At 38.3% G+C, this 27,551-nt stretch overlaps 4 protein-coding genes across 9 annotated transcripts; 2 read left to right on the top strand and 2 right to left on the bottom strand.

Annotated features, from left to right (window-relative positions):
- Window positions 1–1,069: 1,069 nt before the first annotated feature.
- Window positions 1,070–4,693, bottom strand: LOC113302343 (tRNA(His) guanylyltransferase 1). Of its 3 annotated transcripts, none has more exons than XM_026551252.1 (9): window positions 4,349–4,693; window positions 4,010–4,121; window positions 3,036–3,187; window positions 2,631–2,762; window positions 2,490–2,534; window positions 2,009–2,178; window positions 1,788–1,873; window positions 1,506–1,610; window positions 1,070–1,314 (listed from the first exon to the last, which is right to left on the bottom strand). In XM_026551252.1, exons 3-9 carry the CDS (start codon window positions 3,137–3,139, stop codon window positions 1,180–1,182), a joined length of 777 nt encoding a protein of 258 aa, XP_026407037.1. In that variant the 5' UTR covers window positions 3,140–3,187; window positions 4,010–4,121; window positions 4,349–4,693; the 3' UTR covers window positions 1,070–1,179. The 3 variants fall into 3 exon arrangements, with proteins under 3 accessions (XP_026407037.1, XP_026407039.1, XP_026407038.1); XM_026551254.1 differs by having other exon boundaries at window positions 4,111–4,121; XM_026551253.1 differs by lacking the exon at window positions 4,010–4,121.
- A 93-nt stretch (window positions 4,694–4,786) lies between these two features.
- LOC113302342 (tetraspanin-10-like) lies at window positions 4,787–9,354 on the top strand. 3 transcript variants are annotated; one of them, XM_026551249.1, is made up of 11 exons: window positions 4,787–4,965; window positions 5,470–5,582; window positions 5,716–5,770; window positions 5,885–5,937; window positions 7,532–7,579; window positions 7,743–7,791; window positions 7,881–7,964; window positions 8,040–8,107; window positions 8,411–8,536; window positions 8,626–8,701; window positions 9,005–9,354. In XM_026551249.1, exons 1-11 carry the CDS (start codon window positions 4,912–4,914, stop codon window positions 9,071–9,073), a joined length of 795 nt encoding a protein of 264 aa, XP_026407034.1. In that variant the 5' UTR covers window positions 4,787–4,911; the 3' UTR covers window positions 9,074–9,354. The 3 variants fall into 3 exon arrangements, with proteins under 3 accessions (XP_026407034.1, XP_026407033.1, XP_026407036.1); XM_026551248.1 differs by having other exon boundaries at window positions 5,882–5,937; XM_026551251.1 differs by having other exon boundaries at window positions 5,882–5,937; window positions 8,990–9,354.
- A 161-nt stretch (window positions 9,355–9,515) lies between these two features.
- Window positions 9,516–15,356, bottom strand: LOC113302341 (putative threonine aspartase). 2 transcript variants are annotated; one of them, XM_026551246.1, is made up of 11 exons: window positions 15,189–15,356; window positions 15,034–15,084; window positions 14,473–14,593; window positions 14,270–14,351; window positions 13,882–13,960; window positions 13,404–13,542; window positions 12,613–12,785; window positions 11,952–12,115; window positions 11,448–11,574; window positions 11,264–11,368; window positions 9,516–9,833 (listed from the first exon to the last, which is right to left on the bottom strand). In XM_026551246.1, the coding sequence occupies exons 1-11, from the start codon at window positions 15,330–15,332 to the stop codon at window positions 9,717–9,719; spliced, it is 1,302 nt and encodes a 433-aa protein (XP_026407031.1). In that variant the 5' UTR covers window positions 15,333–15,356; the 3' UTR covers window positions 9,516–9,716. The 2 variants fall into 2 exon arrangements, with proteins under 2 accessions (XP_026407031.1, XP_026407032.1); XM_026551247.1 differs by having other exon boundaries at window positions 12,613–12,782.
- A 195-nt stretch (window positions 15,357–15,551) lies between these two features.
- LOC113305858 lies at window positions 15,552–16,487 on the top strand. Its single transcript, XM_026554853.1, has 2 exons — window positions 15,552–15,670; window positions 15,864–16,487. The coding sequence occupies exons 1-2, from the start codon at window positions 15,593–15,595 to the stop codon at window positions 16,485–16,487; spliced, it is 702 nt and encodes a 233-aa protein (XP_026410638.1). The 5' UTR covers window positions 15,552–15,592.
- The last annotated feature ends 11,064 nt before the right edge of the window (window positions 16,488–27,551 follow it).

The raw sequence follows: 27,551 nt of genomic DNA, 5'->3' as shown, positions 1-27,551 counted from the left end.
TCATTTGTGGGATCCCACGTGGAATAAGAGAGCCGCCACCGTTCAACCAAGACGAATGGATAACAAATAGTAAATGGGAGACGCTTTTTCCCTCGTTTATAGATTCAGAAATACTTGTAGAATATAAACAATTGAAAGGAGGTGGGATTAAATGTTCAGCATTGAAGTTTTTCCTTAACCAACCCAGAAACCCAGAGCATGTACATGAATATCCTGAACTCGAAAGGATGTTTATCTTATGGGTACTGGGTCAGACATTATTTCCAAACTCAACTTCTGCAAATAGATTCATCTTCTTCTTTAGTAAACGGAGCGCTCCAAACTAACAAGGGCCAAGACATGTTCAAGAATTGAAAAATTCAAGAATAGAAAAATTTGTTGAAGTTGAAGAATGTTTTTAAACTCGGAGAAGAGTAAAGAAGACTAGATGTGTTAACGTGAATTTGGAGTTGAAATGAGGAGTATTTATAGAACTCAAAAATTATAGCCGTTAGATCATAACAATTTTCAGCTGTCCAGATTAAGCCGTTGGCGCTTCTATAAAAAACGCGGCGCTTTAATCAAGAGCGCGCGCTGGAAAGACAATCCCCAGCGTTTTTGGCTCAACCGCCAGCGGTGGAGCGAAGATCACCCGACTTTTCATCAAGCGCGCTACATGTTCCAACTCAATGAACAAACCAACAAATTTGTTGGTTTGAACATCCATTTTCATGTTTGTTGAGTCCATAATGAGAGCAAAACGAACAAACTTGATGGTTTGTTCATTTCATAGGAACTGCTCTAACCCCAGCAAGATTTCTGGTATTGAATAATATCTCTATGTCTCTGATAAGGTGATAGCCATCATCAATGTTTGGCGGTGTAGATGATGGTAGTGGAGGTTTCTAGGGGAATTTGTGTCATTTTTGTATGGTCAGTTGGTGTGATTAGTGGGGTATTAAAGTCACAATTTGAAAACCATGATCGATAGGTGTTGTTTGTGAGTCAACTACGATTTTTGCACTCCTAGCATCCGTTTTTGCTCTCCCACTAACAAAAATTATAATTAATAAAATTTTGGTTTTGAAAATAAAATAAAATAAAATCTCTATAATTAATACCAAAAGAATTGATGAATCCTATAACACAGAGCAAGATTATTCTGAAACTGAGCTTGTGGTCGATGTACTCTGATGATTTCTACTCGTCCTCGAGGATGCTTGCATGATCTTTCCAAAACTTGTCACCAATAATATCACAATGATCAGTAATCACCTTATTTCTTGATCTTTTGACAGGTTGTCCATTTTCATTGTACTTCACTATCTCCTCGACCTGAGTATAGAAAGCAACAAAACATTTATGAGATTGTACCACATCATCACGCATCTATCAAAAAGGGTAAGATATGGTTTTTAAATGATGATGCCAAATAAGAAGCTACCTGATTGTAACACATCATCAGGCATCTGTAAACAAAGTGCAATATATGGTTTTTAAAGCGATGACGCGAAACAAGAATTTACCTTGTCCTTGAACACGCAGGATCCTTTACGAAATATGGCTGGTAGATCGGAGTAGTTTACCCCAAGTTGGAAAAGAATTTCATTTTTGTCCTGGGTTTGAGTACCCTAACAAAACAGCGTTCACTAAATCATGTCCAAGAAACCTTTTGAAATCTTAAGCTATGAGAAAAAAAGTTGATACACGGAAAACAAACTAAACGATTTTTTTCCCCATATTTTTTTAAAGAAAAAAAAATCCTGTCAAATTATACATATTCATCACATAGTTTTTATTTTTGTTACCTTTAATCTATCTTGAGCTTCACTTTTGGTCTTTCCGGATTCAATCAGCTTCCAAAAACAAGTGTTGTACTGATTATTAATATGACCTACAAAAGAAAATGCAGTGGCGAGTTTATAGTCCATTGGGATAAAAACACCTTTACCTAAAAGATGAAGATCAAAATTCTTCTGCCACATACAACAGTCAGAATCAAACGAAGATGGTTCCGTTAACTACTCACAATCTACTTGTCTCCATGCCAAATAATCTCGAACAATCTTGGTGGAGGGGTAGCAAACGGTACGAGCATCAAAAGAAGGTATGGACTTCAAATCTTTGTCCGGAAAAAAATCTTTCCATTTCATGACATAGAAAGATGTGAAAAAAGAAACAGTGATGGAAACTATTTTGCTGCATACATCACAAAAAAGAAAAACTGAAAAAATCAACACCATACTAGATGGAAAAACTAATACCACAAGATGGATGATGTTTTCTAAGTCAGACAAATTGGCATTATTACACCAGCATGATTTTGGATATACAAAAATTTGAAGATTATCGAAGTCATTATGACAGCAAAATATTTGTTTGTCCTTCCTATTAAAATGCTTCAATTAATTCTAACAGGTTGCAGAACTTCTACAACATTTATGCAAGACATTCAGCACTAAATTTTTAGTGGGCAAACAGTGAAACAATAAAAAGGATTGGTAACAAACCTGGATCGCCTATTGTAAAATTCTGTTGTTTTTTTGAAAACGAAGCTGAAAACCAATTAATAGCAAGCATATAAGAAACTAACATCACAAGAAAACACATCGAAATAATGGAGTAATAATAAAATCAATTCATAAGATTACCTGTACTCATCACTAACTCCATATGAAAAGACTAAATCTGGGAACTCTTCAAACATTGCCTCTGCACAAGCATTCATCAGTTCCAAAGCCCGCTCATCATTTGGTTTCTTAAATTCATGCTTGTCAGAGAATCTAAAACAACAACCATACGACCTTAGAATATTGGTTCCTTACAACTACATCGTGGAGACCATGAAGTGTTGAAGATTACCCTTGTGATGCGTGTTGAGTTCTTTTAAAACATATTTTTATCAATTAGAGGCGTAAATATGAGATTACACAAATCATAACTTCTTTCAGAGAGCTCAATCTGAAAACTGAACTTCTTGATGGATTTTTTTTTTCTTCCTTTCGAAAAAATGTATAATTCAAAATACAACACATATATAGGTGAAGTGAACTTACTGGTGGAAATGACGGCCGTCTATTCGTAGAACAATCCATGTAGATGGCATTAATTTGTCCTCCACCTCGAATGACTTCACATACTCGTACTTGCTGTTTGCCATTTTTATACTATGTCACCAAATTTCAGACTTCTACCTTCTTGTCTCCCTCTGAAACACATAGAAAGAATGATAATTTACATGAAATCCATCAAATAATTTGACCAAGATAATTAGGCTGAAGTTTGGTTCCTGATTAAATAAATAATTTTCAATCACATAAATGGCAGAATCTTCTATATCCACTAGTCAAGACGTATGCGCGATGCGCCTGCCTTTCCCTTTCAACTAAAGTCAATTTTTCCGTTCCGTAATTTTTCTTTTCTTGAAAGCAGTCATCAATCGAAGTCAAGTGTTGGTCATGCGCTATGCGCTTGCCAATCCGAAACTTGTAAAATATATTATGCAGTCACATGTGATGCATTGAAGAGTTGTTATTTGTCAGCTTATTTAGATGTTATTATGGAGGACTTTGACATGCTGCACAGGTCTGTCCTTGGTAGGCAGTTCGACAGTTATAATCATTTCGCACAAATCACATAACTGTATCACTCTAGAGTCTTTGACCAAGACTCCAAGAGGAAGAAAAAAAGTAGTCCATTAGGATAACTAACAAAATTGACTTTGATATATACATCCTGCATTTTTACTGCTCAGTTTCAGGCAAAGCGAGTAACCGAGCTATCTTTTACATCACGTACATATAATCTAACTTTCAGTGAAAATGTAATATCTCCTAATCCAGACAGACACCACAATGATCAAAAAAATTGTTAAAAGACTAAATCAAACTTGAAATTAGTTTGTCTATTAGGAATTTCTACAAACAGTTAGACCCCACTACTAAATTATTAGAAACTGGAGCTCATAGCAGCAATTACTTGAAATAAAAGCTGGGTGTTGTTATCAATGAATTAAAATGATTGTTGTTACCGGTTTCGAATATCTGCTTCACATAGTATTGATCTCACTTCTGGGATTTAGAAAGAAGAAACAGACGATATCTCTTTGCCCCTAGGAAGAAGAAGTCTTACCATTTAGATACCTATATTACAACGGAAGATATATGAGCCCAAGTTGTCTAAGTGGACATTCGTCGAACATTTAGAATACAAATTAAACAACAAAACAATAATTCAAAGCAGAGAAAGGAATTGATCATAGAGAAATATGTTTTCCTAAATTCAAAAAAATGGGATACACTGTTATCATAATCATCATAGGTCCTAATTAACATCAAGCAATCAATTCCAATGTTGTAAGAAGTCTTACCACTGGAGGTGCTACAAGCAAGCTTCTCTTCTTCTTCAAAATTGTCAACCTTGACCAAAAGCCCCCTCCCCCACAAAAGCCTCAACACTAACTGCAACTATTCTTCGTCAGTGGCTGGTTTCACATACAGGAACCAGAAAAACCCTTCCACTTCCTTCAACAAAAAAACCCCAGCTACTGTTGGAGAATCTAAAACCCTAATTCGTGGGTGCCACTACTATTCACTGCAGTATTTTTATGCTGGCCCCACCGTATTTGTCGTTTTGTGTCTCAATTTCACCTTGATAAGACTAATGAACCCTTAAACAGAACCTAAATACCATAAAACATCCTTTCTGAAATTTGAAACTGTGAATGTGATACTGCCACCTCAGGAATGGTACTCTTTTACCATGAGGAGTGATGTTTTAATTATTAGATTTTTCTGATTTTCATTAAAACTCAAACTACTTTCCTATCTATCTGCTTTAAACTCCTCTCTCTCTCTCTTTCTCTCTCTACTCCTACAGTCCATCAAGTGACTATGAGTAACCACTGAAATTTCTACAGAGAAAGAAGAGAAGATGGGGATGGGAACAAGCACTTTCTTGATTAGATGGATCAACTTTCTCACCATGGTAACCACTACTTCTTGTTTCTTCAAACTTTATTTTTCTGCCTTACGTTTTTTTTGAGCTTCATTTCTTCTCCCTAGTTTTAGGTTTTGTTCATAACTTTCATTAATGACTTCATTTTCATATCTATGAATGTATGTATGTTTCTTTCAGGGGTTGGGTTCTCATAATACTCTATTTTTACCCATATTCTTCTCTTTTGATTCTACTTGTTACTTCTTAGGAATTTGAATGCATTATTTCTTTGATATAGTATTTGTGTGGATTGTGGGGGTTTTTAGAGTAAGAAACATTTATGAAAATCGTTGCGTAAAATGTGCCTCATTTTCGTTTTCAATTTGTGGTTCCATGTACAAATTTTCAAAATTGAGTGAAACCTGAATGCCTAATTTTGTGTCATGTTAATTGTTTGCGTATTTTTTTGACCGAATAAACCCAAACTAAGTTTGTAACAAGAACTTAAATTTCTTAAGCAGATTTATGATTTTCTTAAATTGATAATTGCAGCTGTTAGCAGTAGCTATTGTTTGTTTTGGGGTGTGGATGAGCACTCACCATGACGGTTGTCGAAAGTCTCTTACTCTTCCTGTACTGGCCCTTGGTGGTTTCATTCTTCTCATGTAAGTTTTCCCACCTCTTTTACTCCTCATTACCATTTTCAACTTTCTATGTTATATGGTTTCCAAATTTTCTTTACTATTTTTCCGTATTTGTAACAAAAACCTGTTAATCTCGGTTTTCTTTTCTTTTCAGATCCTTAATTGGGTATTTGGGTGCATATAAAGACATCTCCATATTACTATGGATTGTATCCTTTCCAAATTATTTCTTTTTGCTTTCTGTTGTTAATTTTTTCTTTTGTAAATCAGATTTGACGAAGTAGATATTGTCCATCATGTCCTTGACTCTACATTTGCTGTATCTTGCAGTTTTGGGGTTAATATTGGTGGGACTTCTTGTCTTCACAGTGCTGGCGTAAGTATTTCCTATGACAAAGATGAAACTTGTTCATTTGATCTACTCAAACATCCAGTGAACTTGTTGTTAGTCATCCCTAAAGTCTCAGTGTGAAAACTTTTCTCTTCTAATGCATGTTTGTTTGGGCTATCCATTTATGTCGACTGTGAGTGAAAGATGTAGGAAATGACGTTTGTAAACATAAGATGGGAACTGAAGGCTTAAGAGCAACTTGTATGGGATAGAGTGGTTTTGGCACTCCACTCCACCCCCTTTTGAAGAGCTGAGTGCCTTTGGTGGAGTTTGTCCACTTTGGAAACTCCAACCAAATATTATGAGGCAGAGTACATAAAAATACAAAGGTTTATTTCAATAAACTGTTTGTTGCAACGATATCTGGTGGAGTTCCCAGAAATCTCCACCAAACGTACTCAATGTTGTGAAAGGGGTGGACTGGAGGGTCAAAACTACTCCACCCCGTAAGAGATGCTCTAACAAACCTCGAGTGTACTGATTTTGGGCTAATATTACTTATAACCGGTTGAACTATTATAAACCCCGTAAGAGATGCTCTAATAAACTACTCCACCTCAGCAGGCGTATTATCTTTGTGGGCGTCTGATTCAAAATGGCGTTGAGTGTAGCAACTCCAGATCTTTATGTTCAAAGTTCATTAGGCCTTTAGCTTTCTAAGTTTATTATAATGCTCCAGATTTTATTCTCAACAAGAAGACACCTTTCACATGCATTATTTTGACGTTAGCACGTGGTTTTTTTCATTGGTAACGTGGACAACAAGTGACCGTTGGACCATTTACGTGCAGGTTACGCTTTGATACTAAAGTAAGTTAGTGGGCATCCAACTCAAAACCAATTGGCAATGGGTGGAGTAGTCCAAGATCATTGTGTTCAAGTTTCATCAGGCTGTCAGTTTCTATGTGAGCCTATTATACTCTCAACAAACTCTCACCTCGCTTCATGGAGGTCATAGAGTACAATTATCCTATGTAGCCACATTAGGGATTTGCATCTCCAATGTGGCATATATTCAATACTTGCAACCAGAAAGGATACTTGTTGAAAGTAGGTTCTCACACATGGACTGAAGGCCTAGTAAACTGTAAAGATGATTTCTAGGACACACTACTCATTGCCAATTGGTTTTGAGTTGGATGTCCATAAACTTGACATGGTATCCAAGTGAGTCCCACATGTGATGAGCCCAACGGCAACATGTTTCACACAACCCAATTAAGAAGTGTTTCATATGTGAGGGAGCATGTTGAAAATATTCACAGTGGAAACCCAGTAGACTATGAAGACAATGATCTTATGTAGCCCTTCCTATGTATTTGAGTTGGATGTCCATATATCTAACAGCATTTATCCAAAAGTAGTTAGATACTCCAAGAGGCAGCAGTATCCCGCTAAGACGCTTTCACTACTCCACTCGACTTTGCACTTTAATGTATCAAATCAGGAAGTCTCATTTCCTCCTTTTAGCTCTGCTTACTATTTATTTGACTTGTCAATAACCTTAGGTATAATTGAAGTCCAGTAGCAAGTCATCCTAATCTATTTTGCTATTAAATTTTGTTTCTTGTGGTTGTAGGTTTATTGTAACAAACAACGGATCTGGACATACTGTGGCTGGATTAAGGTGAGACTGCATGCTATCCCTCTGAACTAACTATGGTATTTTGTTTTTCTTTCCACGGTTTGTTAATAGCAGGATTGGGTACACTTTCAGCTGATCCTCTCGAAAAAGAAAATTAATGGGTTTTTTTCAGAATATTATTTCAACCACTATTCTTCTATATTAGGTACAAGGAGTATCAGCTTCAAGATTACAGTAGTTGGTTCATAAAACATGTAAGGAACTGGTTTTAGTTTCATATGTAAAAGTTGAAACTAGTTATATTTTCTAGGCTTAACTAACAATTTATTTGATATATTTTTAGTTAAATAACACTCAGAATTGGAAACACTTGAAAAGTTGTCTCGTGCACTCTAAAGATTGCAATGACCTGCCTAAGAAGTATAAGGTCAGCTTATATTGTCCCGTGTTTATGTCTAATTTTCTTTTTGGTGTCGCCTTGACGTTTGATTTCTGAATGCAGAATCTTAAACAGTTAAAAATGGCAAAATTGACCCCCATAGAAGCTGGTTGTTGTCGTCCGCCAGCCGAGTAGGTGACTTTTCCTTGATTTATCAAATATATAGTCCATGCAGCATCATCTTTCAATTATGTGGTTTTATCATAAATATATTGGTCCGTGATAATGGAGACTGAGAACTAATACGCTTGAGGTTACCTTGGTAGTTATTATAAAGTTATCTCCAAAGAGCGCCAAACCCTTTTCTGCATTGCTTTATTTCTTCTATCCTTTTGTGTTTCATTTATTTAAAATTCCAAGTCATTTTTAAACTTTTCCTGAGATATACTACTGAAGGGCTTACAATTTTCTGACATCTGTTGATATTTCTCAAGGTGTGGGTATCCTGCAAAAAATGCTTCGTTCTATGACCTCAGTTTCGGTCCGATCAGCACTGCCATTGACTGCAAACTTTACAAAAATATCCGAGCAGTCAAGTGCTACAACTGTGATTCTTGCAAGTAAATATGAGACCATTTTCATTTTCTCTTTGTTGTTATTTGATCTACCTAACATATATAATATCTATTCCTTTAACTGGTTGTTTCAGAGCTGGAGTTGCTCAATATATGAAATCTGAATGGAGAGTAGTTGCAATTTTTAATGTGATCCTGTTTGTGGTTTTGGTAAGAAGCTCTTCACCTTTTCTAGGCTTGTATAAGAACCAATGGAATCCTCGGGTGCATAACCTGGTGACGAGAAGTTACTACTCTTGATTTCAGTCATCCAAATCCAGTGGGTTAACCATTGACATTAGGCGGAAATGAAAGCTTAAGTGGATTCACACAAGGATCGGATGATTGAAAACAAGAGTTTGTTTCTGGATCATGATCAGAAGAGATCTGCATTTCAAGTTTTTTCTTGTATTTGATGTCATCTCTACTGTTTTGTGGTTTCTGTACCGATGTTGCTAGTTTGTTTGGTGTTAGCCAATAATTTACCTTGTGGGATGCTGCGCGAGAAGAAATGCTGCTGAGAGGAGTTCATCCAAAGTTTAAGAAGTCCTTACTTAGGGCAAAACATTGTGGCTTGGTGATACTTGGTGCACCAAGTGACAATAAAACTGGAAAATGAAATTCCCGAAGAAATCACTGGAGCTTTGGTTCTGAAATTTTTTGTAGTAGAAGAAACTGTAGTTTACCAACTTATTAGGAACTTGATTATTGTAACTTCTGCAGTGAACTATAAACATAAATGTTATCTACTGACACTGGAGTAATTTTTTACTATAACAGTGTTCAAAATGTATAAAAATCGTTCTTTCTTGCTATATAGCTTATCTAAGGACAATATCTTTGCACACTTTAGGTATGAATCACTGATTGAACAGATCACTGTTTTAAAATTTTGTTAGCGTCTAACTATGCATATGTATCTACTACATTGCACAAGCAGGTGATTCCATTCATGTTTAATGTTTTCAAATAAAAAAGTTGAGACTGAAGAAAAAGAAAAGGATATGAATTAGGGGCCTCACACAAAGCCATACAGCTTAAAGTTTTTCAGCTACGTACTAAACATCAAAGCAATCCATAGGTAATCACCATTACTGTTGACTCTTGCATTTCAAATTTCTGGCACAATTACTATTTCCAGATTCTATTTCTACATGAAAATTTCTTGCAGTTCACACATTCCAAATTAAACCAGTCTGGATTTCTTCTTGTGGAGGTTTTTGCCTGCCGTAAGATCTATCTTTGCTGCAAAATGGTCAATACCAGATGAGCTTTGCTGTCTGGTATTTCTAAGAACTGAAACCTGCACAAAATTTAAGCAAAAAAGGTCAAGTAAAGAAGTTTATGAACTCTCCATATACTACCAGAGCTTGATATGGAATCCTCTACAGAGTCGTACATATGACTATTCACTTGGCTCTATATTTCTCAATGACAAGGCAGGCATAGTTGGGAAACACTAAAACCCCTGAAAAAGCAAATACAATGGTGGGAAAAGAGCCTGTCTATGGAGTTTTCATGCTTTGCTTCAGAGGTCCCTGAAATAGGGCGAAAACACTGAACGTGGGACAAAAGTGAAGGCAAAGAATGTGGGACGAATGCGGGATCGATAAAAAAGTAAGAGGAAGGTGATGTGGCGCTTATCCGAAGTGCCACAAAAAGTACACCCCCCTGTTAATCCACTGTGGGGAAAGGCACCACCTCCTTTCCCCCGTTTGTCCCAGCCCTATTGTCCCACCTTTAGTCAGGTCGGAAATAGGGCCAGAAGAATCATATCTGCGAAGAGATAATGGAAGGAAACAGAAAGTCCATTTTCAGGTAAATTCTATTTTCCTAACCTTCTGTTGTCAACTTTTATTAACTTGTATATATACAGGTATACCGTATATAAGTGAAGTAATTAATTGTATATTGTATACCCATATACATAGTTTTACAATGTCAGTAGATAAAGGGTCCTGTTATCTTATATACCCGTATACAAGTTAGATTTTATACACACTAACTTATACACAGGTATACAAGATAACAAGACCACTTATATATGACCTTGCAAAATTATGTTTGTTTTAGTACTCATTTTAAGGGAATAGTTGGTGGATCCCCAGCTTTCCAAAGCCCTGACAACACCATGCCAGTACATGGAGTTTATGATTAATCAGATGCACTTCTTGTCCTGCCATACATTTGAAAAACTGTATGGCATACATCACAAAGAACTCTTATTGATGGGTACTAGAACCCAAGAGTAACAATGAAATGAACTTAGTCTTTCGATTTATGTGCACCCCAGCCAAATAGGATGCACAAAAATGGATTCAGAAACCCCTTACTTAACATTAATATATACATATAAGCCTTTTAGGAAAGTAATTTCAGAAGATTACTTTCTGAAATTCCCCATTTCCCTGGAACGACCATTGAACTTGGTCTTCCAGAGATGTCCAGAATTACTGATGTATTCCGAGGGATTGTTCCATGGCATAGGGCCACAGCTTGCCTTTGTTCAAAAGTGGAGAGAACTACATACTTTGTCAATCACATTCATCCTAGACCCCTATAAATGGTTTTTGATCAGCCAGTAAAAATAAACGAAAGCCACGCACCAACAGATAATAGCCTGGTTTGCTAAGTTCAGGACTTCAAGGTAGAAACTCAAATTACTGAAGCTGGCAAGCAATTATAGACCTAATGAAAGAATTTCACAACTGACATGTAATAAAGAGTCCATACCTTCGGTTGGTTCATAGAGCTCCCAAAATAACCTATTCCAAAGGACAATGATGAGTAGGTTGCTGCAATCTCTATGGTTCTCGGCTGTTGACAGTTTTCTGAATCCTGAAATGTACATGCAGATAAGAATCTCATCCAACACATTAGAATAAATTTGATGGAAATGCACAAGAAGGGAGCATACCAAGGTCTTGGGTGCGTCAGCATGAACAAGTAAAATTCCAGCACTTCTGTCAGCACCTTGGTTACTGCTTTCATGTATAATAGAACTCAAAACTTTAATGCAAGCAGATGCTGGTCCGTCTTCTGATCTACAGAAACAATTTCTGTTTCATTAGTGTCCGAAAAACATTCAAGGAAATGAAAGAAGAGTAAAAAGAAAATGCTGTCCTACTCTCTAACGGGTATTAATCTCAACGTGGACTTGGTCTTAATAGGAGTTTTCATGTTTTGGCCCAAGTTGAGATTATGGGCCTGGTCATTTAAATCTTGACAATCAACTTGGGGATATAGATCAGGTTACTACACCAAGATCAAGGTATCAACCCCATGAGACACCCTTCCAAGATGCCTGGTCATTTTCATCATATATATCCATCATTTTTTCCTAGAGGTAGACACATCATTCACATTTTATTATGTTTTTAACTTATGCAGAACAGCATTTTTGAGTATAAAGTTAGCATACAGTGATGATGAAAAGCAACACCCGCGCGCTGCAAATCCTTTCATCAAGTATTCACCACCGCCACTAACACAGCAACCTACTAAGTCAGGAGCCGCAGAGGAACCTTTTGAGCTAGCCCAACAGCCAGAACCATACATTGCTGCTAAACCAACACGCCCATTAACCTGTAGTAAGTCACTAAACATTCAGTGGAGCCAATTCTTTAAACAGAATAACGTTCTTTGATAAAACAAATTGAAAGCAAAAAATTTCCATCGTACTGAAACAACTCTAACGGAATCTCACATGCATGACAATAAGGAGCCTCAAATGGTACTATCCCCTCAATACAACTGACACAAGGTTTAAACAAGAAGTTATCAAACACGCTTTGTGTTTTAAAACTAGATTCCATGCATTTTTTGTGATTCTCATTTTATTATTTTAGACAAAATTAGTGGGTCAACCATATCATAGATACACTCTTGCTGACAGCCTGACTATGCAATTAAGAAATGATCATCACATTCAGAATGTTTCTATCAAATTCCCATATGTAAACTAAGATAGAACTGACGCTGAAAGAGACCCAATAAGTCCAGATAATAAACAACCAGCAAACAGCATTTGCTTATTACAAAAAGTTCAGCACAGTATTGGGGCCATTGTAGATAAAAGATACCTTCAACGCAATACCGCCACTTGAAGCCCCCGATGCTATGTGTCCTTCAGCATCAACACAAATAACCCCCACGGTATCAGACACTGAACCATCTTCAGAAGCATCCAGCATAAAACTAGGTTGGTCTTTCCTCCTGTTCTGCTTGAAAGGATCACATGGTTGAGATCCTACTGCTTTTAAATAAAAATGTAATTGAATTAAGCAAGTCAGACAAAGAATTTCAGTCTTCATTCTATAACCACAAGAGTCATGCAAGCAATCAAACGTTACACATACATCTGAAACTGAAATACCTAGTCTCAAGCATGAGGCAATGACTGAACAATGTAAAAACTGAAATAAGTTAAGTGAATAACCATTGGCCTTCTGAACTAATATGAACTAATTAATTGTTGTTTACACTGCTTCCACTGCTGCTAAGAAGTATAAGTAATTAAATTGTCGTATTGAGTTTGATATAAATTAGTAAAAGAATGTTGGTCGAGATTATTATGAACCGAATTATTGATCTGGGAGATTGTGAGCATCCCTATTCTAGAAATAGGTTTATTTGTTTCTTTTCTTCATAGTTATGTTTGCTAAATGTATTGATGATCCAATTATATATCTAAGTAGGTTTGAAACCTTTACTTTATTTCTATAATGATTTATGCTTTCCTTTTGAGTTCAAACATTGTTCCTCAAGACTGATATACAATTCTTCAAACGCGTATTTCCATTTTTTCTCAAGTGACATTGACAGGAAAATGTAATGCAGCAAATCACTAATGAAGTATATTCACATTGGATACCTGAAATTGGTTGCAGTGCAGTATCTTGAGCACTGGATGACTGTGGCTCCATAATTGAGAGCTCATTCCTTGTTTTGGCCTCATCAAGCATTGTTTTGTATTTCAGCCACTGTGCTTTCCCTTTCTCTGTCACCAGCCACTTTATATCAAATAATATTAATAAAGTAAGTGAAAACTATAAAATAACTAATGAAACAATAGGTCAGTTCAAGACACTTTCAACGAATGACAATACAACATTATCATCATAACAACCCACTAGTATAGACTGTTTTGGTGGGAGTATCTACTATCTTGTCAAGGAAATGATAATTGTTCATTGCGCCAAACATTTCATGCTCCGCACTTTCTTTATTACATTGACTCTGTTCTCTGAATCTCTTTTCCACTAATTCAGATTATCCCTACTCTTACAAGCGAAACAACATATCAACAATAATAACTGTAATAGCAACTTTGCCATCAAAGAAAATATTACCTCATTATCCTCCTTTACTGTTCCAAAAACAATGCCCTTAGACTTTCCCCATTCACTTGCAGCCTCACCAACTAAAAAGCTACAGAAATACATGAACCAGGAATCAGATCCATCATAATACGCCATCAATCATCAGAACAATAAGTATAATAAGGTATGCATTTAAGCCTTAACCAGGAGCACCAGGAAGAAGTTCTGAAACCTCCCATATTAATGCATGACCCCTAGTATTGTGCATTTAAATAAAATCTAGTCATAGTTGTCAGTATGAAGCAGTCAACCGTAGGAACCAAATCAACCTACATTGTGGTCGAAGTGACTAGACATGATACAGAAGGGCTACTTTATTGTATATAATCTTGAGATGAGTGATCGTTTAATTAATTACATTGGAGGTATTCGTCCCAACAAAGATGGTCCTGTCTGCTCCTTGGCCAAGCAAGTAGCAATCTGTATGGCATTACGCACACCTGATCTACAAAGAAAGAAGGATTAGCTGCTCCTACCTCATAGTTAAAACATAGAGAATTTTTTAGCCTCCCAATTATGTTGGGATGGATGGAAATTAAAACATTCCAGAAGGAAAAATACCTGGAACTGCTCCAACAGCCCCAAATGCTCCAGATGCACCATCCATAATACTCGCATCACATTCGACGTGACCGTCTTCTGTCAAGTTAGAACCTCGGCCAGCGTTTGTGCTTGGGTCATCCTAGACATTTTGAAGAAAATGATGGTAAGAAAATTTTCAATAGTGACTAGTTTTTACTTTTATAGAAGGAAATTTAAACTTTGAGTGCGCTCATCGACTGTTCTACTTTACTGCATTGACAACCTACATAACAACTAGGTCAGTAATTAGATTTTAAGGTTTTTGAGGTGTATTGGTAATTAATCTGGTTCTTGACAGATCATCGCATTATAACATCAAGTCACTGATGAAACCAAAACTAAAAAACTGAATTATTAACTCTCGGTACTCATATTAATCCTCTTACAATCTGTTTTAGTACACACTAAAGATATCATCTTCATGAGAAATACTTATGTAACAATACAAGAATTAAAAATAAGTTTTAACTTATCAGATTTCAAAACCCTAATAAGGATAAAAACACACAAAATAACTTCCATTTCAATCCGCGAAAGTACCTCTAATACTTGAATTGCAGCCGAAACAGCATCCATACATACACCAGGACCCTGATAATAGAGAAATAAACTGACTTCATTTTAACTTCGATCGAGATTTAGAAATGGAGATTCTGATAAACTTTTTGGGGGGCAAAAAAAGAGAACTTATTTACCTGACGAAGAACAGAAGCAGCAGCAAGACAAGCTCTCCTCATAACTGATTTGAGTGATTTCTCATTTGAAGGAGCATGGTATCCTGCACCAACATGAAGGGCGATGAAAAATCTAGGGTTTTCCATAACTCCCTCTCCCGCCATTTTTTTTCGTCTCCCTTTCTGATGGGAAACGAATTAGGGCAGTCACCACTCGCTTCATATATATTGGGCACTATTAACACCAAGTAGTAATAAATTACAAAATCATCTGTTTATGGCTCAGCGATGTTTACTTTTATCTTATTGAATAATTAGTTTATAGGGAGCACACAAAATTATGACAGATTCTTGCTTGCCAATCTGCACCAAACTCTTAGTTCTACTTCTCAATAAACCAAATTTAGTAACTTGCATTAAGAGATATGCTTATCTGTTATGTACTTATGTTTATGGATTTCAGCACAGGGAACAAAAAAGAGATTGTTCTTGAAAAGAAATTGGTAAGTTCTGTTACTCCTTCATTTCCTTAATTTTGACATACTTAGATTAGAGATTAGCGTAGCCTATTTTCTTTGGGGAAGAATGTATAAATTTATAAGCATGAGTTCAGTTTTTTGACCCAAGATGGGTACTGAGTCTACTGACTTATTTGTATACGATAAATTTAATCATTCAGAGTTGGTTGGTAATCAGGTTGGACGTGAATCTATTTTCTGGCGTACAGGAGCTAAGCAAACCAAAGTGGCAGAGTCATGTAGCCATTCTGAATATCCGGAGAAAACTCATGATGTAAATGCAGCACCCACATGGAGAATTTTGTCAGATTGTCCGTCCTCATTGGTGCAATCTTCAGCCATGAATCCCAGCCTTGCTCCATCAGGCCAAAAGATTCCTCTATATCAAATAGCTCATAGTCGGGTTGGCGATAAAGTCAATGACATGAACTTTTCCATCATTCCTCATTTCTTCCCAGACATTGAGAAGCTGAAGCTAATTATAACACCCAACTGGGTAAAAGCCGTGATTTCATGTCTTGAGGATTCATCATCGTTTCCCAGCAAGGAAGAAATTGAGAAGAGAAACAAATGGGTTGATGACAATGTAGATGTTGAGATTTATGAAGTGAAAGGAATTCATTCTCTCAACGTTGTTAAGAAACATTTTGGACGGTGGAGTAAACTGTTCGAGGAGGATCGATCGGCATGGGAAGACTTTGTCAGATCTGATTTTGTGCCAACAAATTGTCTTACCTCCGTGATAGAAGTTTCTGGTTCTAGATCCCATTATAGTAGTTTTCTAAATGCAAAATGTTTGTAAATTGATTTGTCATTCTTGCCAAATTATGTATTCGTCTAAAGCTATATACAAATCTATGACTTTAAAATTTTGTTCCATGTCAAGAATTCACCATCAACATTAAGTTCTCTGCTTAGTGTAGGACAGTCATATTCTGCAGTAAGCACTAGATGTTGATTTTACTAAATATAAGTGAGATTTTTTTTTTGAGAGTAAATCGATTTATTAATATAAATCGGCTAAGCAGCTTGAATTAGAACATTAAAGGTTGCCCTAGACAGGGATATGTCCTCGATGTCAACCCAAGTCGCCCGCTTCACAAGGAATACATAAGAAATAAACTTAAAAAGCAGGACTCGCTTTTGTTGCCTCATTAAAAAGCTTGTCAAGGAAAACCGATGGTGATAAACCCTTGACTAAGGAAAAGAGTGCAACGCGAAAGGTCCATGACGCTATAATGAAACTAAAACTAATTAAAAAGATAAAATTACATTTATGATTCTTCAAATTCTTTGAAATTTTGTGCTCTCCATCGGTACCCAATGAGCTGTCTTCTAATGATAGCACTATGTATGTCGCCACAAACGAGTTGCAGAAGTTGAGCGTCTTCACTCGTGATAAAACTATCAATGTATGGTCATGAGCCCTTTTATCAATAGCAAGACTAATAGAAGTGTCATGATGGGTTGTACAAGATAGGAAATTCGTCCTCTTGACGATTGAGAATGTTTTTTTAGCCTTTTCTGCAATCAAATGTAATTGAACTTTGTCGTTAATCTTTTTTACCATGAATCCCTATTCGCCCTCTAATTATGTCAAATAATCATATGAGGAGCAATAGATGGAATGGTATTCCTTGCAGGAGGTTAGAGCGTCATCTGTCATCCGGAGAGCATAAGTCGATGAAGCACGGCTGATTTGGATGGTGGAAGGACCAATTTTGAGAAAATTAGGCGCAGGCTCAAATTTTTTTTCTTCTTACCGTCAGGCCCACAATTAATTTTGGATTCAGTCGCACCCAGAATTATTTAAACATATTTAAAAGGTGCAGAAGTACAATAGTACCCTTCAACGGTTAACTGCCTGAACGGTCACAGCATTTACTTTTCACCCGTTACTTTCTTTTCTTCTTCACCAGTTTTTTTCTCCTCCTCCATTAACTCCGTAACGGATCTGCAGAGAAAAAAATTCTACATCATTCGAAGAAATCGATCATTTAAATCGATGATTGAAGTTGATTAAACACTAGAAATCAATTTCAAACTCTAAAAAACCCTATAAATTACTTACAGTTTACAAACCCTAGAATTCAGTTCATCAGAAATGAATGAAACACCAACAAAAACTCGTCTTCAGGAGTCGAAAGAGAAGAAATCAGGTATTAAAACTAGTTTAATCGATTGTATTCTTGCATGCATTCAGTAGATTTGATTTGATTTTTTTCGATTTTAACTTTTGTTCTTGATGTTGATGACCTAAAAGACGAAGAAGAAAAAATCAAGTCGAAGAAACAGAAAAAAAAAACGGTGAGATTTATCATTAACTTCATCTCTTAGTGTTTGATTTTGTTTTTTTTTCCAGTTTTATTCTTTTTAATTTTAATTTTTGTTGTAGTAACTGCCGATGATGAACCAGAAGCCGGTAATATGAAGAAAAAAAAAATCTAAGAAGAAAAATGTTTCTGGTGAGATTTTCATCCTGAATATGTTTGCCCATAATTTCTTTTGCTTTATAACTTACCCAATCTTCTATTTTAACATCATTTTTACCTGTTGATGTTGAAGATGAAAAAGGAGAAAGTGATAGTGACCAACCACTGAAGGAGATGCAAATGAAGGCAAAGCACGATGTTGTGAAGGGAAAGGAAGTCTCTAGTATGCATCTTCACTAGTTCATGTGTGATTCATGCTTGTACAACATAACAAGTTATGCAGATAAAATAAATGTGCATAACTTGTTATGCAGTTGCATGACAACTTTATGCTTATCAAAAAACCTGCATAACACCCTGTCAAACTTACAAGTTTTTGTGTTTGCATAACATAACAAGTTATTCATCACTGCATATCCTGTTATGCCCATATTACTACTTCTGCATAACATGTTATGCAACTAGTTTTGAACTGCATAACAAGTTGCGCAACTAAATTTAAACTGCCTTGTTATGCCCATATTATTACATGTCAAACTTACACATTTTTAAGTTTTACTTTTTCATTTTAATCTACTTCAGTTTTAACATCATTTTTACCTACTAATGATGATAACCTAGAATATGGAAAAGGGGAAACTGATGGTGACCATCAACAAAAGGAGACTAGGACCAATGTAAAGCACGATGCTGCCAAGAAGAAAAAGAAAGTCTCTGGTATGTATTTACATTCCTTCATGTGTGTATGCAACAAAAAAAATCTGAATAACATGTAATGCAGAATAAAATAAATGTGCATGACTTGTTATGCAGATGCATGACAGGTTATGCTTACCGAAGTTACTGCATAACCTTATATGAATAACTTATTTATTTGTGTGTCAAAAAGATCCTTAAGCAACCCACAATCAAGGAAGTCGCAGAGATTGAAAGATCAGGTATCACCTAGTTCACCTAAGCCTGAAGCAGAAAAGAAAACGAAGACTTAAAAGAAGATGGTGAGAACTTAACTTGCCTACATCTTTCATGTTTTTGAACATAACTTGATCTTTTATGTTATGCATGATTTTGTTCTTGTTTGCTATTAGTTTCTGATCGGCAAGCTGAGGAGCAATTAATTGCGAACATTAGTGCATCTAGAGTTCAGGATGATAAAGCTACTAAGAGAAAAAAGAAAGCAGAGAAAGCTGCACCAAATGAAGTTTTGGATGATGATATAGAGAATGAGGATGATACAGAGAAAGCTGCACCAAAGGAAGCTGGTAAGATTTGCTTGTGATTTCCTTTTTGTGTGATATATTGTTTCTTTAGTGTGATTGATTTGTTTCAATGTTTATTTGGTCTTCAGTCAAGCAAGTTGTTGATAAGAAAAAGAAAAGAAAAAGATGTGAAGCCAAACAATCAGAAGACGTCAAAAGGAAGAATAAGGAAAAGCAAATTGAAAGATCTGAAAGTGAAGAAGAAGATGAAGAAGAAGAAGAACCTGATCAGCAATGTGTCGTCTATAAACCAGGTGCGTTGAATTCCTGTTATACATCAGTAAATAAAATTATCTTGATCATTTACCTGCTAGTTTTGTAGTTAACAGCTTGTAAAACACATAATGCTTCTTTAAAAAAATGCATAATATGTTATGCGTCTGGGTGTGCATAATATCTCATCATAGGTTATGCAACATGATAAATCTGCAAAAAAATACATTTTAAGAAGTAGTGCATTATAGGTTATGCATGGTAAAAATGTACATAACAGTTTATGCAGATGCCTGAATAAGAGGCATGGGAGGTTATGTAGTCAAAATAGCGGTTCTAACTTAGTAAAATGCATTTTTTTTTGTTCTTTTATTTATGCAGTTAAACCTAAACCCAAACCTGCAACTCAGAAAGGTACTTATAGAGAAGGATTTCTAAGGGTAGGTACCTTGTTCACAAAAATAAAGGAAAGAGGTGTTTTACTCCAACGCATGCTAGTATGATGAATGTGAGTCCATTTGGGAAATTCTATAACTGGTTATCTACTGCGGATATGTCATTGTTGGATGGTAAGAGCAGACAGCTGATGGATGAGGTCATTTTATCATATAACCATGATGATTTGAGTCAGCATTCATTCAAGGTGTCCGAAAACAAGTTTATACAGTCAACGACTAGTGAGATTGTTGTTACTTTTCTGATTCCAAGAGTTAAAGGAGATAGAGGAAGAAATATTCTGACTTTAAAGGAAGAGGTAGATCTAACTCAGTCACTTGCCTTGGTCAAGTAATTCCCATTCAAAACAGCGGAAGGTAAAGTGAGTACAGATCCCAAAGCACGGATAACAAAGGTGTAGGTATATGATATTCAAAGGCTGGTGTTGGAAAAACTTGATAAGAAAGGTCATGAAAAGGAAGTTGTCTGTCTTGTCTGCCTCTACATACTAGTCGTCTTGTTCTTTTGTGGGTCAATGGGAGACAATTTGTACGTCTCATATGTTGGTTTGGTGAAGAATTTGCAAACCATGGACTTTGTATCATTTCCTGATCTGATTCACGAACACCTGATGGACGACATCAAAACTGTGAAAGAAAAGAATCTTCTTATCAGGAATTGCCCTGGTTGCACTGTATATTCTCTTGCGAGTTTGATTTTTTTTTTACTTAATCTCTGTCAATAAATCAAATCTATATAATATCTTATTAGTTATTGTTTTTTGCAGCTTTGGTTGGCTGAGCACTCTAACATAGTTGAGATATCATCCGACGTCAAGGTCAGTGAAACTGCTACACCAGGAGCTGTGAGGTGGGACTTTGCAGCAATGAAGAAATCAATGCTCAAGAAGCATATTACAGACTTAAAGGCATTTGTTTATGAACCTTTATAAATAATTGCATAACATCTTATGCATATGCAATTGTGAATGCATAACCAGTTATGCATTATTTAAAAATGACAAAGTGTTAAGCAGGGTTGTGAAATATGAGTGCATAATATGTTACGAACCTTTATAAATAATTGTATAACATCTTATGCATATGCAATTGTGAATGCATAACCAGTTATGCATTGTTTAAAAATGACAAAGTATCAAGAAGGGTTGTGAAATATGAGTGCATACTATGTTATGCTGCTCCAATGTTTAATGCATGGTTAGTTATGTATTATTTAAAATATTTGCATCATATGTTATGCATATAAAAAAATGTTGTTATATTTGTTATGCATTCCCCGATGAGTGTTATTAATCATGTTGCAGTTTCATGAGAACTTTAGAGATGCGTATAGTCCAATGGAGTTGGAACTCTGCGAACCAAGAGAACCAAGAGACAGGAAAACTATATATGAACTCATCGCAATGGATCTTGAAGAGAACAGGGACAAGTATGAAGATGCATTTCATGATGCGTTACAGATTACTGAAGAAGAAAACTTTCCCGATAGTCCTGGAGCAAGGTTGAAGAATATCCAAGAAATGCTAAAAGACATCAAACAGACTCAGGAGAAATGTAGACATACTGGAGGAGACTTCAATTCTCAGTTGTACGATGAAGTGAAGAAGTTTCTCATTGCTTCAGTCATAAAAGAGGAGGTGCAACTGGAATCATCAGGTGGCCCTAGCGTCAATGTATCATCAGCTGGGCCTAGCGTTCCATTGAGTCAAAATTTTCTAAGGAATGAGACACTTGTTGAAGTGGTATCTTCAACTGAACCACCTACACAAGAATCATTGCCGGAAATTATCAGACTTGATAGCCAAGACCAAACTGCTAGTCAAGGACTCCAGTCTTCACCTTACAAGTTCATGGACCTGGAAAAAGCTGTTAATCTCTCCAGCGACAAGGAAACATACACACCAGGGGAATTGGAAACAACACCAAATCTGACAACAACTCAAGAAAGAATTGAAGCACATGAAAAAGAATTTTTGGTTGGTGATGATGGAGCTGGAGGAGAAGATGGTTCTGGAGGAGAAGATGGTGAACATATTCCAGAAACTCAAAAGAAAGCATAAGCAGCTGAAGGGCCCACATTTAATCTCCATATTTCACAAGGAGATAGTGTTGGAGGACAACAACAACAAGTTGTTGAGATGCCATAAGAGCTAGTCACATAAAAGCCGCAACAACCAGCTGTTGAGACGGCCGTTGATGCAAATAAGGAGATGGTCGTTGATATGTCCAGTGATGCGGTGAGGAACCTGGCATAGAATCCTTTACTCCAGCCACAGAAGAAGCTGTTGAAAATGACTCGAATGAAGCCGCACATAATCCCTCAACTCCAACCACATAAGATGTTGCAGAAGCTGCAGAGATAGGGATAATTACCACACAAGAAAGGGTACAGAAAATATAAAGCAGATTATGTATTTTAAAAAGCATGAACTGCTTGAAGTTTTTTTTTAATGTCGAATCAACTATATACTATTTATTATTTTTAATCAACTATATACTATTTATTATGTTACTGTTTTGTTGTTTAATCAACTATTATTTACTTAATTTTAATATAAATTGTTTATATCTTACACTTTTTGGCTACATGAATCTGTAGGAAGATGAACTGGGAGAACAATTTGAACTAAGAACAGGATTTGCAAAGAGGGAACCTGTGAAGAAATACACAACAAAAGGAAAACCAACCAAGAAGGCAGAAGAGGATGGGGACAAGGAACATAAAGGGGAAAACCAACCAGGAAGCAAGGTAAAAAGAATCAAACAAAGGACAACATGGAATGAAAGGACAACCAGTGTACTACTCAAAGATTGTGACCTAGGGAAGCAGCAGAAGCAAAAAGACAAGCCTGGTGAGAATAAAGTTGAAGAAGAAAATCCTCGTACGACTGTTGGAAGGTCGTTCAGAAAATTACCTCCGCTGGAAACAATGGAATGCTTTCAAGATTACAAAGATACAATAGAACCAGCCTTGATGGAAGTACTAGATACATACTTTGAGAACGCCAACAACCTGTAAGTACATCAAAACTACTTTTATGCTTGTTTAATATCAATGCAGTACATCTTATGCTTCTTAAGAAATAAATTCATACCAAATTATGCTTAAAAAAAACCATGCATAATAAATTATGCTTCTAAAACAATCCATGCATAACACAACCCTCTAGTTTATGGTTCTGCCGCATGTCACTTGAATAAAATATCTCACTAATTATGTCTTCTGCAGAAATTCGGCTTAGGGTATCAGAGACGGAGAAGACCCGTACTTATGGGATATTCGGTTTCACGGAGATGTAATAAGGCAGTTAATGAACAATGAATACCTAGAAGAACAAGTAATGCGCTTCTACAGTTACATGTTGTGGAAGAAGCGGAAAAATGAAGAGAATGATGTGAGTATTCAACGGAGGTATGTGGAGTTTGCATTCATGAGGCCAGATGCTTGGGTAAGTCAAAAGAAGAAAATCATTTTTCTACATAACTGTTTGAGGGTGAAAACAGTTTCTGCTGATTTTGGTAATTTCGAGTGTGTGGGTGAGAAACGAGTCTAAACCCTAAACAATGTACTGCAAGGGAGTACTTTGATTCGAGTGATCAATCTGTACAAATCCGGCCTAAACCAAGAAATGTCCGTTCCAGACTTGCTTCGGTCACAAAGTGAAGGAGAAGGGTTGGTCTAGGGAGGGAAGCGAAGAGAGTGTTGAGACCAAAATAGTTGATTCGGGAAGAGTAGTTGTTTGACGACTTGTATCAGAAAGTAGAAAGCTAACAGATGGGAAATCTAACAAGTGATTTCTGAATGTTGTATTCTCCTGACCAAAACTTGTTTTTGGTGGAAATAGGTGAGACCTATATATACAAGTCGCAACGAAACAAACCCTGGCCTCGTAAGAAGCAGAAACGGTTGAGTAAATGGAAGAAAGAGGTAACGGGTAACGCCTGGAATTGATGTTTCCATAATGAAGGGAACGTTTCATCATTACTTCTTGTATTTACTAACCGCCTCACTCTTATGACACTTTCTTGTAACGGACGTAGTGTACGCCGTACGCTGTAAACCGCCAGACCAATACCCCGATGAGCGTCCCCCAGTTTGTGACATGTTTTGATGTCCCGAGTTTTTCGTGGAAAACGTGTAGCATGTTGATATTGTTTGGAAAGTTAAGATTGAGAGGCTTTCCGGTTCGGTGGTGAATTTCGACGGCCGAGATTTCGCATCTCGAGAGGAATGTTAGCCGTTGATTGTGGTTACCTTCCGTTGGTAGCCAGTGGCGTGGCCACGGTGCTGGCATGGCTTGTGCATGCTCTTGGCTTGGATAATTAGGGTTTGGTGCCGTGTCCAAATAATTGTCATAGCTAAGTATGTGTTGTGGCCAAAGAGTTGGCAGCGTAAACAAAGGTTGCCACAAGTCGTTTGTGGCAAGTTTGTACGGCTAAGATCTGCATCTCAGGAGGAAGGATAGCCGTTGATTGGTGCAACCTTCCATTTGGCATCCAGCGGCATGGAGGCATGGTCGGCATGGATTTGGCACCGTGTCCAAGAGTTGGCACCGTAGCCAAGAGATTGCCACAAGTCGTTCGGTGGCAGGATTGTACGGCTAAGATCTGCATCTCAGGAGGAAGAATAGTAGTTGATTGTTGCAACCTTCCGTTTGGTAGCCAGCGGCATGGCTGGCATGGCTTTGGCGTGGCCAAATTAGGGTTTTGGCACTGTGGCCAAGAGTTGGCACCGGAGCCAAGAGATTGCCACAAGTCGTTTGGTGGCAAGTTTGTACGGCTGAGATCTGCATCTCGGGAGGAAGGACAGTCATTGGTTGTTGCAACTTTTCATTTGGAAGCCAGTGGCATGGAGGCATGGTCGGCATGGCTTTGGCGTGGCTAAATTAGGGTTTTGGCACCGTGGCCAAGAGTTGGAACCGTATCCAAGAGATTGCCACAAGTCGTTTGATGGCAAGTTTGTACGGCTGAGATCTGCATCTCGGGAGGAAGAACAACCGTCCATTGTTGCAACCTTCCGTTTGGTAGATAACGGCATGTAGGCATGGCTGTCATGGCTTTGGCATGGCCAAATTAAGGCTTTGGCACCGTGGCCAAGAGTTGGCACCATAGCCAAGAGATTGCCACATGTCGTTTAGTGGCAAGTTTGTACAGCTGAGATCTGCATCTCAGGAGGAAGGACAGTCGTTGATTGTTTCAACCTTCCGTTTGGCAGCCAGCGGCATGGGGGCATGGCCGGCATGGCTTTGGCGTGGCCAAATTAGGCGCGGCCAAGCTAGGATAGTTTTAGGCGCGACCAAATATTAGGGCTTGGCATTGGGCCAAAAGTTGCCATGCGTTTGGTGGCGAACTTGGACCGCTGAGATTTGCATCTCGGAGGGAAGGATGGTCGTTGATTGTTGAAACCCTTCGTTTTGGCAGCCAACGACATGGAGGAATGTCCGGCATGGCTTTGATGCGGAGATGTGGCTGGCATGGTTGGCATGCCTTTGGCATGGAGATGTGGCTGGCATGGCATGCCATTGGCACGGTGGTGCGGCTGACATGGTTGGCATGCCTTTGGCGTAGAGATGTGGCTGGCAGGGCAGGCCATTGGCACGGTGGTGCGGCTGGCATGGTTGGCATGCCTTTGGCGCGGAGATGTGGCTGGCACGGCATGCCATTGGTACGGTGGTGCGGCTGGCATGGTCGGCATGCCTTTGGTGCGGAGATGTGGCTGGCATGGAATGCCATTGGCACGGTGGTGCGGCTGGCATGGTTGGCATGCCTTTGGCGCGGATATGTGGCTGGCACGGCATGCCATTGGCATGTTGGTGCGACTGGCATGGTCGGCATGCCTTTGGCGCGGTTATGTGGCTGGCACGGCATGCCATTGGCACGGTGGTGCGACTGGCATGGTTGGCATGCCTTTGGCGCGGAGATGCGGCTGGCACGGCATGCCATTGGCACGTTGGTGCGGCTGGCATGGTTGGCATGCCTTTGGCGCGGAGATGTGGCTTGCATGGCATGCCATCGTCACAGTGGTGCGGATAGCATGGTTGGCATGCCTTTGGCGCGGAGATGTGGCTGGCATGGCATGCCATTGGCACGTTTGGCTAGCATGCGTGGCTGGCACGTGTAGAGATGACGCCAGTCAGTACCGAGGGCTCTGTCGTGGAGCATGGCATACAAAAAAAGGTACCCCGGTAATTTATGCAGACGTGTCGAATGGTTCAATAAATGTGCTAGTGGCGACATTATTACTCACGTGTGACGTCACTGCTTGACTAAGGTTTTACGATTTTAACCCTAAGCTAAAAACCACCATCAACATTAAGTACCCTGCTTATCTCGGAACAGGGGCTTTGTTGCGAGGTAAGCATAAGATGGTGACAGACAAGGACAAAATCGAAACAACAAGTCATGAAGAGATGGTCAGGAAGATCCGTCTAACCTTTTTTCGGGAGATAAGGAGAATTCGTGATTCTTGTGTTGGTGACTTTGCGTAGATTTTGCTCGTGGTGCTGCTATCTAGGCCGCGGAGTGGTTGTCGTTGCTGGATTAGATTGGCAAGCCGTTGGCATGGTGTGGCTTAAAAACGGAGCCGCTGGCGTTGGTCGGCTTCGAATGGGAGCCGCAGGTATTGTGCGTCTTGGAATGGAGCCGCATGCATTGTATTGGCTCGGAATAGAGCCGCCAGCGTGGTATTGGCTTGGAATAGGGCTGTTAGCATAAACTCGGCGTAGGCGCTGGCTTGGGCTTGGCATGGCGTGATCGTTGGCATGAGCTTGGCAATGCGTGAGCGTCGGTGTGGGCTTGGCATGTCGTGAGCGTTGGCCTGGGCTTGGTGTGGCGTGGGTGCTGGCACGGCATGGTGTGGGGGTTGGCATGGAGTGCCATTGGCTTGGTACGGCGCTGGCTTGGCGTGGCGCGGATTGTTGGCACCGTGGAGCTTTTTCTTGCGGGCCCAATTGCCTTTTTCCATACATAGCTCAAATAGGAAATCATTTCCTTATTCAAATTCCAAAAGTGACACGCCTATAAAAGGGGTTTGCTCTCCTTTTATCTTGTATCTTTGTTCTCACATCCTTGTGCTAGCTGTAGAGTGGTAGAAATAAAGCGGGCAAGCATATTCCAGGTATGTATTCCAGCGTTTCTCTTTCAATATTTTTTGTTTGTACTGGTGCAAACCCTATCCATAGGTGTATCCTCCATGAATTTGTACAAATATTTCAAGCGTGATCACCGCAGTAATGTTAGCCACCTCAATTATTATGCAAAATAGGCATGCACGGGCAGGTGACTGCCACCAATTCCTTTCCCACGAAAACCTAGTTTTTAGGGTTTCCTCCTTTTCCTTGGGGAGATCGTGTGCATAGTTTCCGCGGTGGGGGTGCGCTTTCTTGGACGGGTGCGTACTTTCCGCTGCAAGGTACGACTTTGGCATGGGGCGTGCTTTCCGCGGCAACGTAGGGTTTTCCAGTCCCCATTTCTTCGGTTATGAGTGTTATGACTTGCAACTTAAAAC

The sequence above is a fragment of the Papaver somniferum genome, chromosome 8 (assembly GCF_003573695.1).
Source record: "Papaver somniferum cultivar HN1 chromosome 8, ASM357369v1, whole genome shotgun sequence".
In the NCBI taxonomy this organism is placed as follows: Eukaryota; Viridiplantae; Streptophyta; class Magnoliopsida; order Ranunculales; family Papaveraceae; genus Papaver; species Papaver somniferum.
This window is presented reverse-complemented; position numbering and strand designations above follow the sequence as displayed.

Coding starts and splice junctions, on each gene's coding strand:
- LOC113302341 (XM_026551246.1), bottom strand. CDS start 15,332: ATGGCGGGAGAGGGAGTTATGGAAAACCCTAGATTTTTCATCGCCCTT. Junction 14,594..15,033: donor CTGCAATTCAAGTATTAGAG/GTACTTTCGCGG, acceptor CAAAATGTCTAG/GATGACCCAAGCACAAACGC. Junction 12,786..13,403: donor TGCACTGCAACCAATTTCAG/GTATCCAATGTG, acceptor TTTATTTAAAAG/CAGTAGGATCTCAACCATGT.
- LOC113305858 (XM_026554853.1), top strand. CDS start 15,593: ATGCTTATCTGTTATGTACTTATGTTTATGGATTTCAGCACAGGGAAC. Junction 15,671..15,863: donor TTGTTCTTGAAAAGAAATTG/GTAAGTTCTGTT, acceptor GTTGGTAATCAG/GTTGGACGTGAATCTATTTT.
- LOC113302343 (XM_026551252.1), bottom strand. CDS start 3,139: ATGGCAAACAGCAAGTACGAGTATGTGAAGTCATTCGAGGTGGAGGAC. Junction 2,763..3,035: donor GACGGCCGTCATTTCCACCA/GTAAGTTCACTT, acceptor TTGTTGTTTTAG/ATTCTCTGACAAGCATGAAT. Junction 1,874..2,008: donor GGCATGGAGACAAGTAGATT/GTGAGTAGTTAA, acceptor TTTCTTTTGTAG/GTCATATTAATAATCAGTAC.
- LOC113302342 (XM_026551248.1), top strand. CDS start 4,912: ATGGGGATGGGAACAAGCACTTTCTTGATTAGATGGATCAACTTTCTC. Junction 7,792..7,880: donor GTAGTTGGTTCATAAAACAT/GTAAGGAACTGG, acceptor ATATATTTTTAG/TTAAATAACACTCAGAATTG. Junction 7,965..8,039: donor ACCTGCCTAAGAAGTATAAG/GTCAGCTTATAT, acceptor TTCTGAATGCAG/AATCTTAAACAGTTAAAAAT.